This window comes from Ranitomeya variabilis, chromosome 2 (assembly GCF_051348905.1).
Source record: "Ranitomeya variabilis isolate aRanVar5 chromosome 2, aRanVar5.hap1, whole genome shotgun sequence".
In the NCBI taxonomy this organism is placed as follows: Eukaryota; Metazoa; Chordata; class Amphibia; order Anura; family Dendrobatidae; genus Ranitomeya; species Ranitomeya variabilis.
The window spans coordinates 196,236,492-196,251,207 of NC_135233.1; the positions used below are offsets into that span (position 1 = coordinate 196,236,492).

The 14,716-nt window shown below is 48.4% G+C and overlaps 3 protein-coding genes across 3 annotated transcripts in view; 2 read left to right on the forward strand and 1 right to left on the reverse strand.

Moving 5' to 3' along the window:
• Window positions 1–7,070, forward strand: part of RBMX2 (RNA binding motif protein X-linked 2) — a 37,444-nt gene extending 30,374 nt beyond the window's left edge. The window contains exons 4-6 of the mRNA XM_077283403.1: window positions 315–444; window positions 1,514–1,685; window positions 6,160–7,070. Coding sequence (XP_077139518.1) covers window positions 315–444; window positions 1,514–1,685; window positions 6,160–6,494 — 637 coding nt within the window. The 3' untranslated portion in view covers window positions 6,495–7,070. The remainder of the gene's footprint in view (window positions 1–314; window positions 445–1,513; window positions 1,686–6,159) is intronic.
• Window positions 7,071–7,084: 14 nt separating this feature from the next.
• On the reverse strand, window positions 7,085–14,271 carry MARS2 (methionyl-tRNA synthetase 2, mitochondrial). Its single transcript, XM_077283402.1, has 3 exons — window positions 13,864–14,271; window positions 9,489–9,823; window positions 7,085–8,337 (listed from the first exon to the last, which is right to left on the reverse strand). Exons 1-3 carry the CDS (start codon window positions 14,108–14,110, stop codon window positions 7,222–7,224), a joined length of 1,698 nt encoding a protein of 565 aa, XP_077139517.1. The 5' UTR covers window positions 14,111–14,271; the 3' UTR covers window positions 7,085–7,221.
• The window catches only part of AIFM1 (apoptosis inducing factor mitochondria associated 1), a 42,114-nt gene continuing 41,651 nt past the window's right edge, over window positions 14,254–14,716 (forward strand). Inside the window, exon 1 of the mRNA XM_077283401.1 lies at window positions 14,254–14,428. Within this exon, the coding sequence (XP_077139516.1) occupies window positions 14,344–14,428 (85 nt within the window). The 5' untranslated portion in view covers window positions 14,254–14,343. The remainder of the gene's footprint in view (window positions 14,429–14,716) is intronic.

Here is a 14,716-nt window from a genome sequence, read left to right on the forward strand (position 1 = left end):
TGTGAAGATATTCACTCTGCTGCATAAAGAAAGTGTATTCTGTATATCAGAGTGATCACAAATTTACATTTAATTTATTACTTTTTTTTAACAATAAATGGAGTTAAAAAAACAAATGCCGAGATCCGAGCGAGGTTTTGTTCCAGCAGTTGGAGCTCGGTATCTCCCGACATTGGTTGTCTCTGGGATGTACATGTTCGTCCTGACTTAGTCGGTTCCACCCCACCAGGACGCACATGAAGGCCCTTTTTCAGGAAAGTGTGAAGGTACCTTTAGTCTTTCTATATTTATTTCATGAAAGTCTTTCTATCTAGGTATGGGGAAATAGTGAATATTAACCTGGTGCGTGATAAAATGACCGGCCGCTCCCGTGGTTTCTGCTTTCTGTGCTATGAAGACCAGAGGAGCACAGTCCTGGCTGTAGATAACTTTAATGGCATCAAGGTGAGTGGGAGATGGCGGTTTTGGGACACGTACTCACTATATTTGCTTCCGTGACATCCTATTCTAATTCCAATCTGGAGTTGGTCTAGCCTTTCACAGCTTCCACTCTTTTTAGACTTTTTGCCCATTCATTCAGAAGAGCATTTATGAGGTCAGACATTGATGTTGGAGGAGAGGACCGGGATCATAATCTTTGTTCTAGCTGATCCCAAAGATGTCGTTAGGGATCCAGTTCTCCTACACCATTGTCTTTATGGACCTTGCTTTGGCTCTTCCCCAACCTGTCCTTTAAAGTTGGAAGCATGCAATTGCCTTAAGTGATTTGGTACGCAGAAGCATTAAGATTTCCCTTCACTAGGACTTAGCCCTGAAGCACGACCCTATAGTAATATCTCTCCTCCACCAAACTGTACAGCGGACACAATGCAGTCAGGCGGGTAACGTCCTCCTGGCAGTCACCAAACCCAGACGCTTCCATCAGATGCCAGATAGAGAAGTGTGGCTCCATGGAACAGGTTTCCTCCAGAGTCCAGTGGTGTCAGCTCTACACCACTCCATCCGACGCTTGCCATTGTGCTTGGTGATGTACGGCTGCATGCAGTGTAGCTGCTTGGCCATGGAAGATCATGTATTTGTGCTGATGTCCATACCAGATGAGATTTGGACTTTGCAGTTATGGAGTTAGCCAAGTGCAGAGACTTTCGTGCCCTCTGCTCCCCAGTGACTCCACCATGTAACTTTATGTGGTCTCCACTCTGTGGATGAGTTGCTGAGCTCTCTGAACACTTACACTTGTTCGACAATAACTCTTCGTTTATCTATGTAATAATTAGGAGAAATTTAATGAACTGACTTGTTCCATCAGTGACATCTACGTCTGTACTACGCAGGTATCAGCGACCCCTTCACAGCCACCCATTCTGTAACATGTTAGTGAAGGCAGACGGTGTACACCTACGGCGACAGCATTGAAAATCCTGAATTCAATGTGTAAAAGAAGTGTCTCAATATTTTTGTCTGTATACATGAGTGTGTGCATATAATATGATTCTGGGTTTTTTTCCGGCAGCTGAGAGGGCGAACAATCCGTGTGGATCATGTCTCCAATTATCGGCCACCTAAAGACGGTGAAGATATTGATGATGTGACACAACAATTGCGGGCGGGCGGCTGTGGTGCACGGACTCCCTCCCCATCTGCATCAGAGGAAGAGGCAGAAGAATTGCAGAGGACGAGGAAAGGTATCTATTTTCCTGTGATTGCCGGTCAGGGGGCTTTGATGATGAAGGTGACACTGGTAGATAGTTATTGTGAAAGCACGATCATACTTACAGTAACTGATGGTTTAATGTTCTAACGACGTAGTAAGAGAATCCTGTAGTCACAGTCAGGCCACGATCAGTATTTCTAATCCAAAACCAGGAGACGAACAATCACTGAGAAACATCACCCACTCCTGGTTTTGGCTTCAAGTACTGATGTGAAATACTGACCAAATAGCACTGGCCAGTGGTCGTCATTCATAGCAGATGATCAATTCTGCTACACATAAAAGTTCTTCTCACAAAATTAGAATATCATCAGAAAGTTAATTTCAGTTCTACAATACAAACATTGAAACTCATATATAGAGTCATTACAAACAGAGTGATCTATTTCACGTGTTTATTTCTGTTAATGTTGATGATTATGGCTTACAGCCAATGAAAACACAAAAGTCGTTATCTCAGTAAATTAGAATACTTTATAACACCAGCTTGAAAAATTATTGTAAAATCCAAAATGTTGGCCTACTGAAATGCATGATCCGTAAATGCACTCAATACTTGATCGGGGCTCCTTTTGCATCAGTTACGGCATCAATGCGGCGTGGCATGGAGGCGATCAGCCTGTGGCACTGCTGAGGGGCTATGGAAGCCCAGGTTGCTTTGATAGCAGCCTTCACCTTGTCTGCATTGTGGGGTCTGGTGTCTCTCATCTTCCTCTTGATAATACTCCATAGATTCTCCATGGGGTTAAGGTCAGGCGAGTTTGCTGCCAATCAAGCATAGTGATACTGTTGTTTGTAAACCAGGTGTTGGTACTTTTGGCAGTGTGGACAGGGGCCAAGTCCTGCTGGAGAATGAAATTTCCATCTCCAAAAAGCTTGTCTGCAGAGGGAAGTATGAAGTGCTCTAAAATTTCCTGGTAGACGGCTGCTCTGACTTTGGTCTTGATAAAACACAGTGGACCTACACCAGCAGATGACATGGCTCCCCAAACCATCACTGATTGTGGAGACTTCACACTAGACCTCCAGCAGCTTGGATTGTGGCCTCTCCACTCTTCCTCCAGACTCTGGGACCTTGATTTCCGAATGAAATGCAAAATTTACTTTCATCTGAAAACACGTTGGACCACTGACAACAGTCCAGTTCTTTTTCTCCTTGGCCCAGGTAAAGACTCTCCTGGTATCTATTGATCATGAGTGGCTTGACACAAGGAATGTGACACTTGCAGCCCATGTCCTGGATACGTCTGTGTGTGGCGGCTCTTGAAGCAATGACTCCAGCAGCAGTCCACTCCTTCTGAATCTCCCCCAATTTTTTGAATGTCCTTTTCTTACCAATCATTTCAAGGCTGCGGTTATCCCAGTTATTGGGCACCTTTTTCTACCACACTTTTTCCTTCCACTCAACTTTCCATTAATATGCTTGGATACAGAAATCTGTGAACAGTCGGCTTCTTTATCAATGGCCTTTTGTGGCTTACCCTCCTTGTGGAGTGTGTCAGTGACTGCCTTCTGGACATCTGTCAAGTCAGCAGTGTAACGGGGTCTGCTGTGCTGGAGTACCTCTTCCAGTACCACCCCGTGTTTTAGGAGGTCCACTCTGCTTTGGCTGGATTCTGAATGAAGGACGCTGACTGGAATGGCTTCATTACATGGGCGCATATAAAAATATCACTGCTTCTCCACGTATTTCCAGTGTGACAACACTTTACTCACAGGATACAGAATATATCACACAAATACAGAGGGCAGGCCAATTCAAAAGCGGCAGGTCAGACATACAATAGCTGCAGGTGGCCGGAGCCTGCCGATATTTACTGTGGGAATTACAAAGGTGGGGAAGGACAGAAGGGGAATATCTTGTCCCCTCTGCCCAGGGGCAGAGCCTGTGGACTGATGCATTAGGGACTCACATGGAACCTATTATACATACATATAACTGCACAACATATTCTGGGTACTGGGGGGTTCCGTAACAAGCAGTCTTCCCCATGATTGTGGAGATACTGAAACAGACCAAGGGACCTTTATAGGCGCTTAGGAAGCCTTTGCAGGTGTTTTTTGTTAATTATTCTAATTTACTGAGATAATAACTTTTGGGTTTTCATTGGCTGTAAGCCATAATCATCAACATTAACAGAAATAAGCACTTGAAATAGATCACTCTGTATGTAATGACTCTATATAATATGAGTTTCACTTTTTGTATTGAAGAATTGAAATTAACTTTTTGATCATATTCTAATTTTGTGAGAAGCACTTGTAGTGGGGCTGAAGCTCTGCTGTGTGTAGCGCAGGTCACCAGATGATTGCAGCTTCTGGTCTCCTAAGGAGACTATTGCAGATAGTAAAAACAAAGTTTTTAAATATATTAAAAAAATATATAAAACATAAAGGTTCAGTTCACTCTCCTTTTGCCACATTCAAAATAAAACAAAACAAAAAAATACATATATTTGGTATCGCTGTTTCAGATTGGTAAACGACATAACGAGAAAAAGAATAAAAACCCCAGGATTACGTGGTTTTTTTTTTTGGTCGCCGCAACGTTGCAATAAAATGCAATAACAGATTAAAACATCGTATCTACACCCAAATGGTGTCACTAAAAACGTCAGCTCGGCACGCAAGAAATAAGCCCTCACTCAGCCCCAGATTACGAAACATTAAGATTTTACAAATCTTGGAAAATGGCGACTTTTTTTTCTTCTTTTTTACCACTTAAAAGAAAAAAAAAAAAGCTATGACCCCATCTAGTATCTACAAACTCTTAATGACCTGGAGAGTCTTTATGCCAGGTTAGCGTATTTTTCAGACTATAAGATGCACTTTTTCCCCAAAAATTTTTTGGAGAATAATGGGTGGGGTTGTCTTATAGCCCGAACGCAGGCTTATCATGGGGTTGCGGCAGTGGTGTAGCAGTGTCCCTTCCTCAGGGATCCGGTGGCAGCAGAAGTGTGGCAATGCTGAAGCTCGGTGTTGGTGGTGAGCAGTGCGGAGTGCATCATTGGTTTCCCTGCGGCCATCTTCCTGAAGCTGTGGGCGGCGTGTGCGCGGAATGAGATCTCGGCTGACCTCTTGCGCTGCATTTTCCTGAGGCTGTGGGCTTGAGATCTTGGCAGCCCTCGGCTTCAGGAAAATGGCCGCCGGAGGCCTCGAGTGCGCAGAATGAGATCTCGGCGGCCATTTTCCTGAATCCGAGGGCTGCCGAGATCTCAATCTGTGCACGCGCGACCTCAGGAAAATGGCTGCCGAGAAACCAATGATGCGCTCGGCTCTGCTCACCGTGGACACCAGGCCGCAGCATCGCCACATTTCTGCCACGGGCATCCTGAGGAAGGGACCCTGCTCATGCAACGCACTCTGCTCTGCCTCACCACTGACACTGGACCCACAGCATCACACCGCTGGGATACCCCAGGACTGCAGCCTTAGGCCATGTGCACACGCTGCGGATTCCATTGCGGAATTTTCTGCAGCGGATTTGATAAATCCGCAGTGCAAAACCGCAGCGGTTTTTACTGCGGATTTATCGCGGTTTTTAGTTCGGTTTTTCACCTGCAGTTTCGAGCAGGTGGAAAACCGCTGCGGATTCCGCACAAAGAATTGACTTGCTGCGGAAAATAAACCGCTGCGTTTCCGCACGTTTTTTTCCGCAGCATGTGCACTGCGGATTTCATTTCTTATAGCTTTGCATGGTACTGTAAATGCATGGGAAACCGCTGCGGATCTGCAGCTGCGGATCCGCAGCGAAATCCGCAGCGTGTGCACATGGCCTTATCTCACTTCTGCTGGCTTCCTGAGGAAAGGACCCTGCTCTACCATCGCTAGCCCTCAGGTAAGATACCTTAAATTCGGACAATAAGGCTATGTGCACACGTTGCGGATTAGGCTTAGGAATTTCTGGTGCGGATTCCGTCTCTCCTGGCAGAAAACGCACCTGCGTTTTTTTGCTGCGGTTTTCTTGCGGTTTTCTATAATGGAATGGGTACAAAAACGCTGCAGATTCACAAAAAAAAAGTGACATGCTACTTCTTTTAAACCGCAGCGGATTTTCCGCAAAGTGTGCACAGAATTTTTTTTTTCTCATTGATTTACATTGTACTGTAAATCAATTGCGGATCTGCAGCGTTTCTGCACCTCAAAAAACGCTGCGGATCCGTCTTATAGTCCGAAAAATACGGTAGTTCTGGCATACAGTCAACATGGTAAATAAAAAAAACAATTGTGGAATTGCACTTTTTTTTTTGCAATCTCACCGCACTTGGATTTTCCCCCCTGCTTTCCAGTACATTTTTTGGTAAAGCCAATGGTGCCTGAATGAAGGGAGCGCTGGGCTTTTTAATGAATTCTGTCAAACTCTTTGATTCAGGCCCAAAAAGTGATAACTATTAGCCATATACTGTAAAAGAAAAAAATAATTAGTTTTTTGGCTGTCTTAATAGAAAAAAAGAAAAAAAAGACGAGTAAAGACCGTTCAACTGAAAGAAGCAGCGGAAAAGCCACCAAGGGAATTAAACAAGAAAGAGACGATCCAGGGTATGACAAATACAATGCTAATCAGCCGACTTCCAGGGATAATCGGAAAACGTCCCCAACTGAGACTGCTCCAAAAAGCATGTCTAATCAGCCACGTTACGAGAGGCAGAGTGCTCATCATGGCGGATCGGAGCGGCGTACCGAGCACAGACTTGCGTTACCGGAAGACAAACACCGAGAAAATGGATTAAAAAGACCATTAGATTCCGAGAAGAGAGAACTGGACAAGCGGAGAAAGTAACAGGAATCTGATAGAGAACATCACTTCTAGAACTTTACACCAATAATATAAACCCCAGAACATTTTATAAACTTAGGGCTTATTCGGACCGAGGGGAATTTTTTCCCCATAAAAAATATATGAAATATATAATTTTTTATATTTATGCAGTCTGATTTTGCAGTTCCACCGGAGAGCTGGCGATACAACACTCATCCATACTGATATTATACAGAGCGGTGGTGAGATTATAAGTCGCCACTTTGATCAGTCACCCAATCTGTATGTCCTTGTCCTGCGGTCGTAAGGTTTGTGGATGGCTGCAACTCAGAAGATCTGTCGGTAAAACCTGTTTTTTAACTCTATAAAAATTAAGAGAACTTTTCTCAAATGAAATCTTTCCCCGTCTTTATTTTAGAATATAAAAAAAATATAAAACTGATTTCTTCACTAGATTATTCTACAAAAAATTATGGAAAAAAATCCGCCTTTAGTTTTGTCTATAGGTGTCTACCCTTTAAAGAAGACTTGTCACCAACAGTTACCCCTACCTTTTTATTTTATTACTGGTAAAAAATTAAAATAAATTCTGAATATAAAAAATTATAAAATCAGCGAGGAAAGGGCTTTTATTCATAAAGAAATAATATGAAAGAAAAAGCGAGTACCACAACCCGAACTTCATGGGTCCGCTCATCCCGGTTTGTTACATTTCCATCTTTACATGAATCGCACACCTCTTGGTATATTATTTGTTCTCGGCCTCCAGTCTCAGGTACAGGAGGCCACATTCTGATCCTAGGCTCTGACCCTGAAAGCAACAATTGTCTCCCAAAGTTGCCCCAAAGAATCGGTTCCCTATCAGAGTTCTGGAGCCATTGGGGACACCCAGCCGATCCAGTATGGTTTTTGCTAGATCTGGAACTGCGGGCTGAAGAAGAGTGGCATAAAGTCTTAAGGATTCAAGGGTAAGGTACAGAACGGACCGTCCCCATGCCTGGTCATCATCTCCTCCCTTACACAGCTTCCATGGGGCCTGGCTTTGGAAGAAAGCATTTGAGCACCGTACGCTGCCGTCGATGGCCTCTAAGGCTTTGTTTGCCTGGAATCTGCTCATATAGTGGTCCACCAGTCCTGGCAGCTCTCGCACAGTGCCCAGCAGTCGGTGCAGATCCTGATGTGCCGCGGCGGGTACATCACTGCCCTGATAATACGGCCAGCATTGCCCGGGGTTTATTGTGAGGGCCGTGCAGCGGTTTAACAGTCCACCCAGGGCATCGGCAAGCTCAGAGTTTAGGAGCGTGCACACAGTATGGTGAGTAAAGTCACAGTCTCGCTCAGGAGAGCCATGGCGGAGTAAGAAGTACCGTAGCCCGTCCCTTGTGTACCGCTGGATGCATTCCGTAGGATCCACAACATTCTGAAGGCTCTTTGACATCTTGACCCCATTACACGTCCAGTGAGAGTGGACGAGTAATTTTTTGGGTGGAGGAAGACCGGCTGCCAATAAGAACGCCGGCCAGTATATCGCGTGGAAGCGCAAAATATCTTTACCGAGCAAATGGGTGGACGGTCCCCAAGGAGAAAAATGCTGGTCTGGAAATCCAGCAACAGTTAAATAGTTGATCAAGGCGTCCAGCCAAACATAGATGGTATGAGAAGGGTCAGAAGGGACAGGGATTCCCCATGACACACGACTACGCTGGCGAGACACAGAAAGATCTGGTAATTCTTCCTCCAGCCACTGCTGCACAATACGGAGAAACGGAGGCGGATAGATGGGTTCTGTCTGCAGCCAGGCGAGGAGCTTAGGGCGCAGGAGGGAAAGTCTGAACATGTAATTTTCTTCACTCATCCAATGGACCTAAACAAGAAAGGATGAATCTTAAAACTGGGCAATGCATTCACTATGACAGAGTCCCATAGTGTCTCCACTATTACAGCAAACAATCCTCACTCATGATGATACTGATACTTTCTCTCCTCCAGCTGTAGAATGCCCTGTCCTTGAAGGGATTATGTCAGTAAGATCAATCCCCCCCAAAGCCACATGTATCAGGATGCAGGTCTTTGAAATGTAAATCCATTAACACCTTAAGGCAGGAGACACACTGGTGCGAGATACGGCCGAGTCTCGCTGGTTAAAAGCAAGCTGTGGCACTGGCACTCCGGAGCGGAGCGTGCAGCTCCATGTATTGCTATGCAGCTGCACGCTCTGCTCCGGAGTACAGGTGCCACAGCTTGCTTTTAACCAGCGAGACTCGGCCGTATCTCGCACCAGTGTGTCTCCGGCCTTACATCTTCTATCTGTTGCTGCACTCCCCAGTAATCAGCTTTTTTAATTCATATGTAAATGAGGCTTTCTGTGCATCACAGAGCAACTAACAAGTCTCATCCTCCCCAGATTGTCTCCCCACCAGCACCAGTCTTTTTAGCTTGTCCAGAGCACATAATGCCTCATTTGCATAGAAATGAAAAAGCTAATTACTGGGGACTACAGCAACAGATGAAAGATATAAAGGGGTCGATGGATTTACATTTTAAACACCTGTATCTCCATATATGAGTTTTGGGAGGATCCATCTTACTTACAGATACCCTTTAAGGGCCTAGGTATAAAATGATTGTAGAAAATACTGCTTAGTACAAAGCTCATTTTACTAAAGTGAACAAGTATGATAACAAATCCTGGTTCTGCAATCTAAGTTTGATTGCCTATATCTGATCCCTGAGGTCCCCGCCGCTCCCAGGACAGATCCCTGCGGTCCCCGATGCTCCCAGGAGAGATCCTGCCGCTCCCAGGACAGGTCCCTGCCACTCCCAGTAGAGATCCCTGCGGTCCTTGCCGCTCCCAGTAGAGATCCCTGCGGTCCCCGCCGCTCCCAGTAGAGATCCCAACGGTCCCCGCCACTCCCAGGACAGATCCCTGCAGTCCCCGCCGCTCCCAGGACAGATCCCTGCCGCTCCCAGGACAGATATTTGTCTACATTTTAGGTCAGAATCGTTCCCCGATACCTGGTGTCCACTTTCAGCTGACACTCTGCAGATGTTGTCTTCTCCATCTCTGCGCTCCAGCGTTTGTTCCTCACTTAGGAACGCTTCATCAGAGGTGCAGTACCACCCCTGGTACGTCCCCTTATAGATGTAACCTCTGTCTTCTAGCTTCTTCCAGAAGTGACAGACTGCATGTGAGTGACGACGTTCTGTTGTGCGCACAAAGTCCGTGTAAGAGATGGCCATGGTGTCAAACATTGCGCGGAACTGCTGGGACACAGCGGCACAGAAGCTCGACGGGTCCGAACCCAAAGCAGCGGCAGCGTGCTGCACCTTGATGCCATGTTCATCAGTGCCTGTAACAACACACACATAAAAGACGAGTGTCGCTCCCCAGAGACCCCATATGCAGCACCGCTAGCGCCACCTACTGGATGTAGCAGTTTTAAGTCAATATTGACCTTATAAAAGGGCTGGTCTGAAACTAAGTGTGAACTTAATACCAAATGTGTATGTTTAATAATCCAATCGGTTTTTTTTCTAATAAACTTCAACAAAGTTCCTACAATACCCGCTCTACTCTAACTTCCTGTCTTTTTTTTTAAATTTCCAATGTTTTTTTGGAGTATCCCAGCACGCACTAGGGATTCTCAAATGGGATGGTATCAAGGGACCAGGACTGTGGTCACTGCTGGGACTGCTGTCCCCACCCTGAAACAAGGGATCAGCAGTGTCATACGTGCACTACTGAGTATATGCCTGTTATCAATTCTGATACATGCTCTCTCTGCTGTGTATTCATCTGAATTCACAATGACAGTGCGCTTTCTGCTGTGTATTCATATGTATTCACACTGACCATGCGCTCTCCTGTATATTCATCTGAATTCACACTGACAGTGCGCTCTCTCCTGTATATTCATCTGAATTCACAATCGCTCTCTGCTGTATATTCATCTGAATTCACTGACAGTTCGCTCTCCCTGCTGTATATTCATCTGAATTCACACCAACAATGCGCTCTATGCTGTATATTCATCTGAATTCGCAGACAGTGCACTCTGCTGTATATTCATCTGAATTCACACCCGACAGTGCGCTCTGCTGTATATTCATCTGCATTCCCACTGACAGTGCGCTCTCCTGCTGTATATTCATCTGAATTCACACTGACCGTGCGCTCTCCTGCTGTTTATTCATCGGAATGCACACAGTGCGCTCTCTGCTGTATATTCATCTGAATTCACACTGATAGTGCGTTCTCTCCTGCTGTATATTCATCTGAATTCACACTGACAGTGCGTTCTCTCCTGCTGTATATTCATCTGAATTCACACTGACAGTGCGTTCTCTCCTGCTGTATATTCATCTGAATTCACACTGACAGTGCGTTCTCTCCTGCTGTATATTCATCTGAATTCACACTGACAGTGCGTTCTCTCCTGCTGTATATTCATCTGAATTCACACTGACAATGCGCTCCCTTGCCAGGTCGAAAAGAGAAGAGACAAGCCGGCAAGAGCGCACACTGTAACTACAAACCTGAAAAGTACATAATGTAGCGAACAGGAAGAATACAGACCAGACCCCAAAATAGACATCACTGATAATGCTTAATTTTAGGGTGGGAGCAGTGACTGCAGCCCCAGCCTACCGATGACATCCTATTTGAGAATCTGCATTGCATACTCACAAAACAAAAACAAAAAAAAAGACGGGAAGTTAGGCTACTTTCACACTGGCGTTAACTGCATTACGTCGCAATGCGTCGTTTTGCCGATAAAATGCATCCTGCAAAAGTGCTTGCAGGATGCGTTTTTTCTGCATTGACTAACATTAGCGACGCAATGACACACGTCGCAACCGTCGTGCTGTGGCGGACCGTCGGGAGCAAAAAACGTTACATGTAACGTTTTTTGCTCCCGACGGTCCGCTTCTTCCGACCGCGCATGCACGGCCGGAACTCCGCCCCCACCTCCCTGCACTTCCCCGCACCTCACAATGGGGTAGCGGATGCGCTGGAAAAATGCATCCGCTGCCCCCGTTGTGCGGCGGAGACAACGCTAGCGTCGGGAACCTCGACCCGACGGGCCGAGCCCGACGCTAGTGTGAAAGTAGCCTTAGAGCAGAGAGAACTGTAGGGAATTTTTAACTTAATAACTGAAATGTATCAGAAAAGTGATTAGATTATTAGATACTGTGCTATTCAACTTTGGTTTCGGACCACCCCACTAAGGAGCCTTTCCGCATGACTTCAAGGCGTTGTCTGGCCTTAAAGTGACTGCAGACTTGTGAATCCTTACAGAGCACAAACAACATGGTATGTGACTTGCATACATGTGGTCACATGATGCGGTCACATGCCGAGAAGACGTGTGCAGCCTCGCACAATTCAAGTGTACGGCGTGAGGTCAGGTACGTCTAGTCAGAATGTGGCCTGAATTAAGCAAATCGCATACTTGTGGTCACATGACGCCGCTCCTGGCTCCCAGAGTGACTGCAGAATTGGGTGCCAAGGCCGGACAACCCCTTTAAGAATTCAAATCAAAAACTCCATTTGCAGACATGTTTTGGGGTGTTTACCCCTTATCAGTGTAAAGTAGAATATCTAGACCTGGTGCTGACATTGCTGAAAAGACGGCTAATGTAAGCTTTTATTTTTGACTCCAGGGCCTTGAAGGACCCGTTTACTCCTATCATGGATGGAGGCCGCTGTAGCAGATATTGGCACGGGTCTAACATACACCATACAGCTAGTGGAAGCTCACACTGTGATGTCATACCACGGCTTCCATGATAAAGGACACATTTTCCACTGGTGTCCATGGCTTGCCGTACCCTACTGCACTATCCCCCATGTTTTGGGCCGTATCCATGCACCGCGGGCCTCTGTCTGACATCAGAGACGTATGGACGCGTTCAGCTCAGATATCGTGCGCTTCACCTGTATATTCACTTAAAGTAAACCGAATGGGATGACGAGCAGTCACCCCGGCCAAACACTGGTCCAGAGACACCCACCCTAAGGACCCCGCTCATGACTGGTGCAGAGCACCTTGACCCCGGCCAAACACTGGTCCAGAGACACCCACCCTAAGAACCCCGCTCCATGACTGGTGCACAGAGCACCCTCACCCCAGCTGGACACTGGTCCAGAGACACCCACCCTAAGGACCCAGCTCCATGACTGGTGAATACAGCACCCTCACCCCGGCGGACATTGGTCCAGAGACTCCCACCCTGAGAACCCCGCTCCATGAATGGTGCACAGAGCGACCTCACCCCGGCCAGACACTGGTCCAGAGACTCCAACCCTAAGGACCCCGCTCCATGACTGGTGCACAGAGCACCCTCACCCCAGCTGGACACTGGTCCAGAGACACCCACCCTAAGGACCCAGCTCCATGACTGGTGAATACAGCACCCTCACCCCGGCGGACATTGGTCCAGAGACTCCCACCCTGAGAACCCCGCTCCATGAATGGTGCACAGAGCGACCTCACCCCGGCCAGACACTGGTCCAGAGACTCCCACCCTAAGGACCCTGCTCCATGACTGGTGCACAGAGTGATCTCACCCCGGACGGACATTGGTCCAGAGACTCCCACCCTAAGGACCCTGCTCCATGACTGGTGCACAGAGTGATCTCACCCCGGACGGACATTGGTCCAGAGACTCCCACCCTAAGGACCCTGCTCCATGACTGGTGCACAGAGCGACCTCACCCTGGCCAAACACTGGTCCGGTGACACCCACTCTAAGGACCCCGCTCCATGACTGGTGCACAGAGCGTCCTCACCCCAGCCAAACACTGGTCCAGTGACACCCACCCTAAGGACCCCGCTCATGACTGGTGCACAGAGCGTCCTCACCCCGGCCAAACACTGGTCCAGTGACACCCACCCTAAGGACCCCGCTCATGACTGGTGCACAGAGCGTCCTCACCCCGGCCAAACACCGGTCCAGTGACACCCACCCTAAGGACCCCGCTCCATCACTGGTGCACAGAGCACCCTCACCCCGGCCAAACACTGGTCCAGTGACACCCACCCTAAGGACCCCGCTCCATAACTGGTGCACAGAGCACCCTCACACAAGCCAAACACCGGTCCAGAGACACCCACCCTAAGGACCCCGCTCATGACTGGTGCACAGAGCGTCCTCACCCCAGCCAAACACTGGTCCAGTGACACCCACCCTAAAGACCCCGCTCCATGACTGGTGCACAGAGCGTCCTCACCTGGCGACCATACAGTACATGCTTGTGCCATAGACCCTGAGCAGCAGCCTCCCCGCATTATTGGGGGCTATAGCACCTGCTGTAGCGGTGGGGGGGGAGAGACCCTCTGCTGCAGCACCTGGTTGCTAGGGGCAACCCATGAGCATTCCCTCTTACCGGTGCTGAGCCGCGAGTCCCGGCCGCACAGAGCCGAGTACCGGTGCTGCACGTCCGCCAGCAGCGCCGAGTATACGTGTCCGAGGTGCGGGGCCGCGTTCACGTAGAATATGGGGGTGGTGAGGAGAGCAGGGCCGCTCTCTCCTCCATAGCCGGCCCTGACCGTGTGCAGCCCTGAGCCGCGCGGGGCCGTCCTGCAGAGCTGCCGCCACATAGTACAGCGCCGCAGGCAGGGCCAGGCTGCCATAACTGGACCTTCTAGGAATCCCCGGGCCCTGAGGGAAGAAGCCCGATCACTGCTGCCACATTACTACATGTAACACGTGGGGAGGGAAGGAACCTGCGGTTATAGCGCTATATGGAGCGGTTCTGGAAAACTCTGCCCTCACTAAACATGGCCGCCGGCGCATCCTGGCCCCGCCCCTCCTGCCGGAACACGTAGCGAAAACGGTGACGTCACCACCCTGAGGTCTTTCTGTCATGGCGCTGTCCAGAGCGGGTGTCCTAGGGCTGAGAGCGGGCAGTGCGGGGCTGCAGACCAGGCAGAAGTTACAGGCGGCCGGCAGTGAGTGCAGAGGAGGCCATGGTGGTGTCTGCGAGCGGCCGCTGAGCCCTGTGTGTGCTGCCAGCTGCTGCCAGTGCTGGAGGAGGATGGGAAGGAGCAGTGCAGAGGGCAGGCTGCAACCTGCGAGCACTAGCGCTTAAAGGGGGAGTCCACAGACCTGAGCACTACGTATAGGGCCGCTGTGTACCGCTGCAGCCGGTCACCCTGTAGGGCAGCGCACTGACCCCGGACGTGGGGGAGGTGTATTAGTACCAGCGCTGCAGCCGGTCACCCTGATAGGACAGCGCA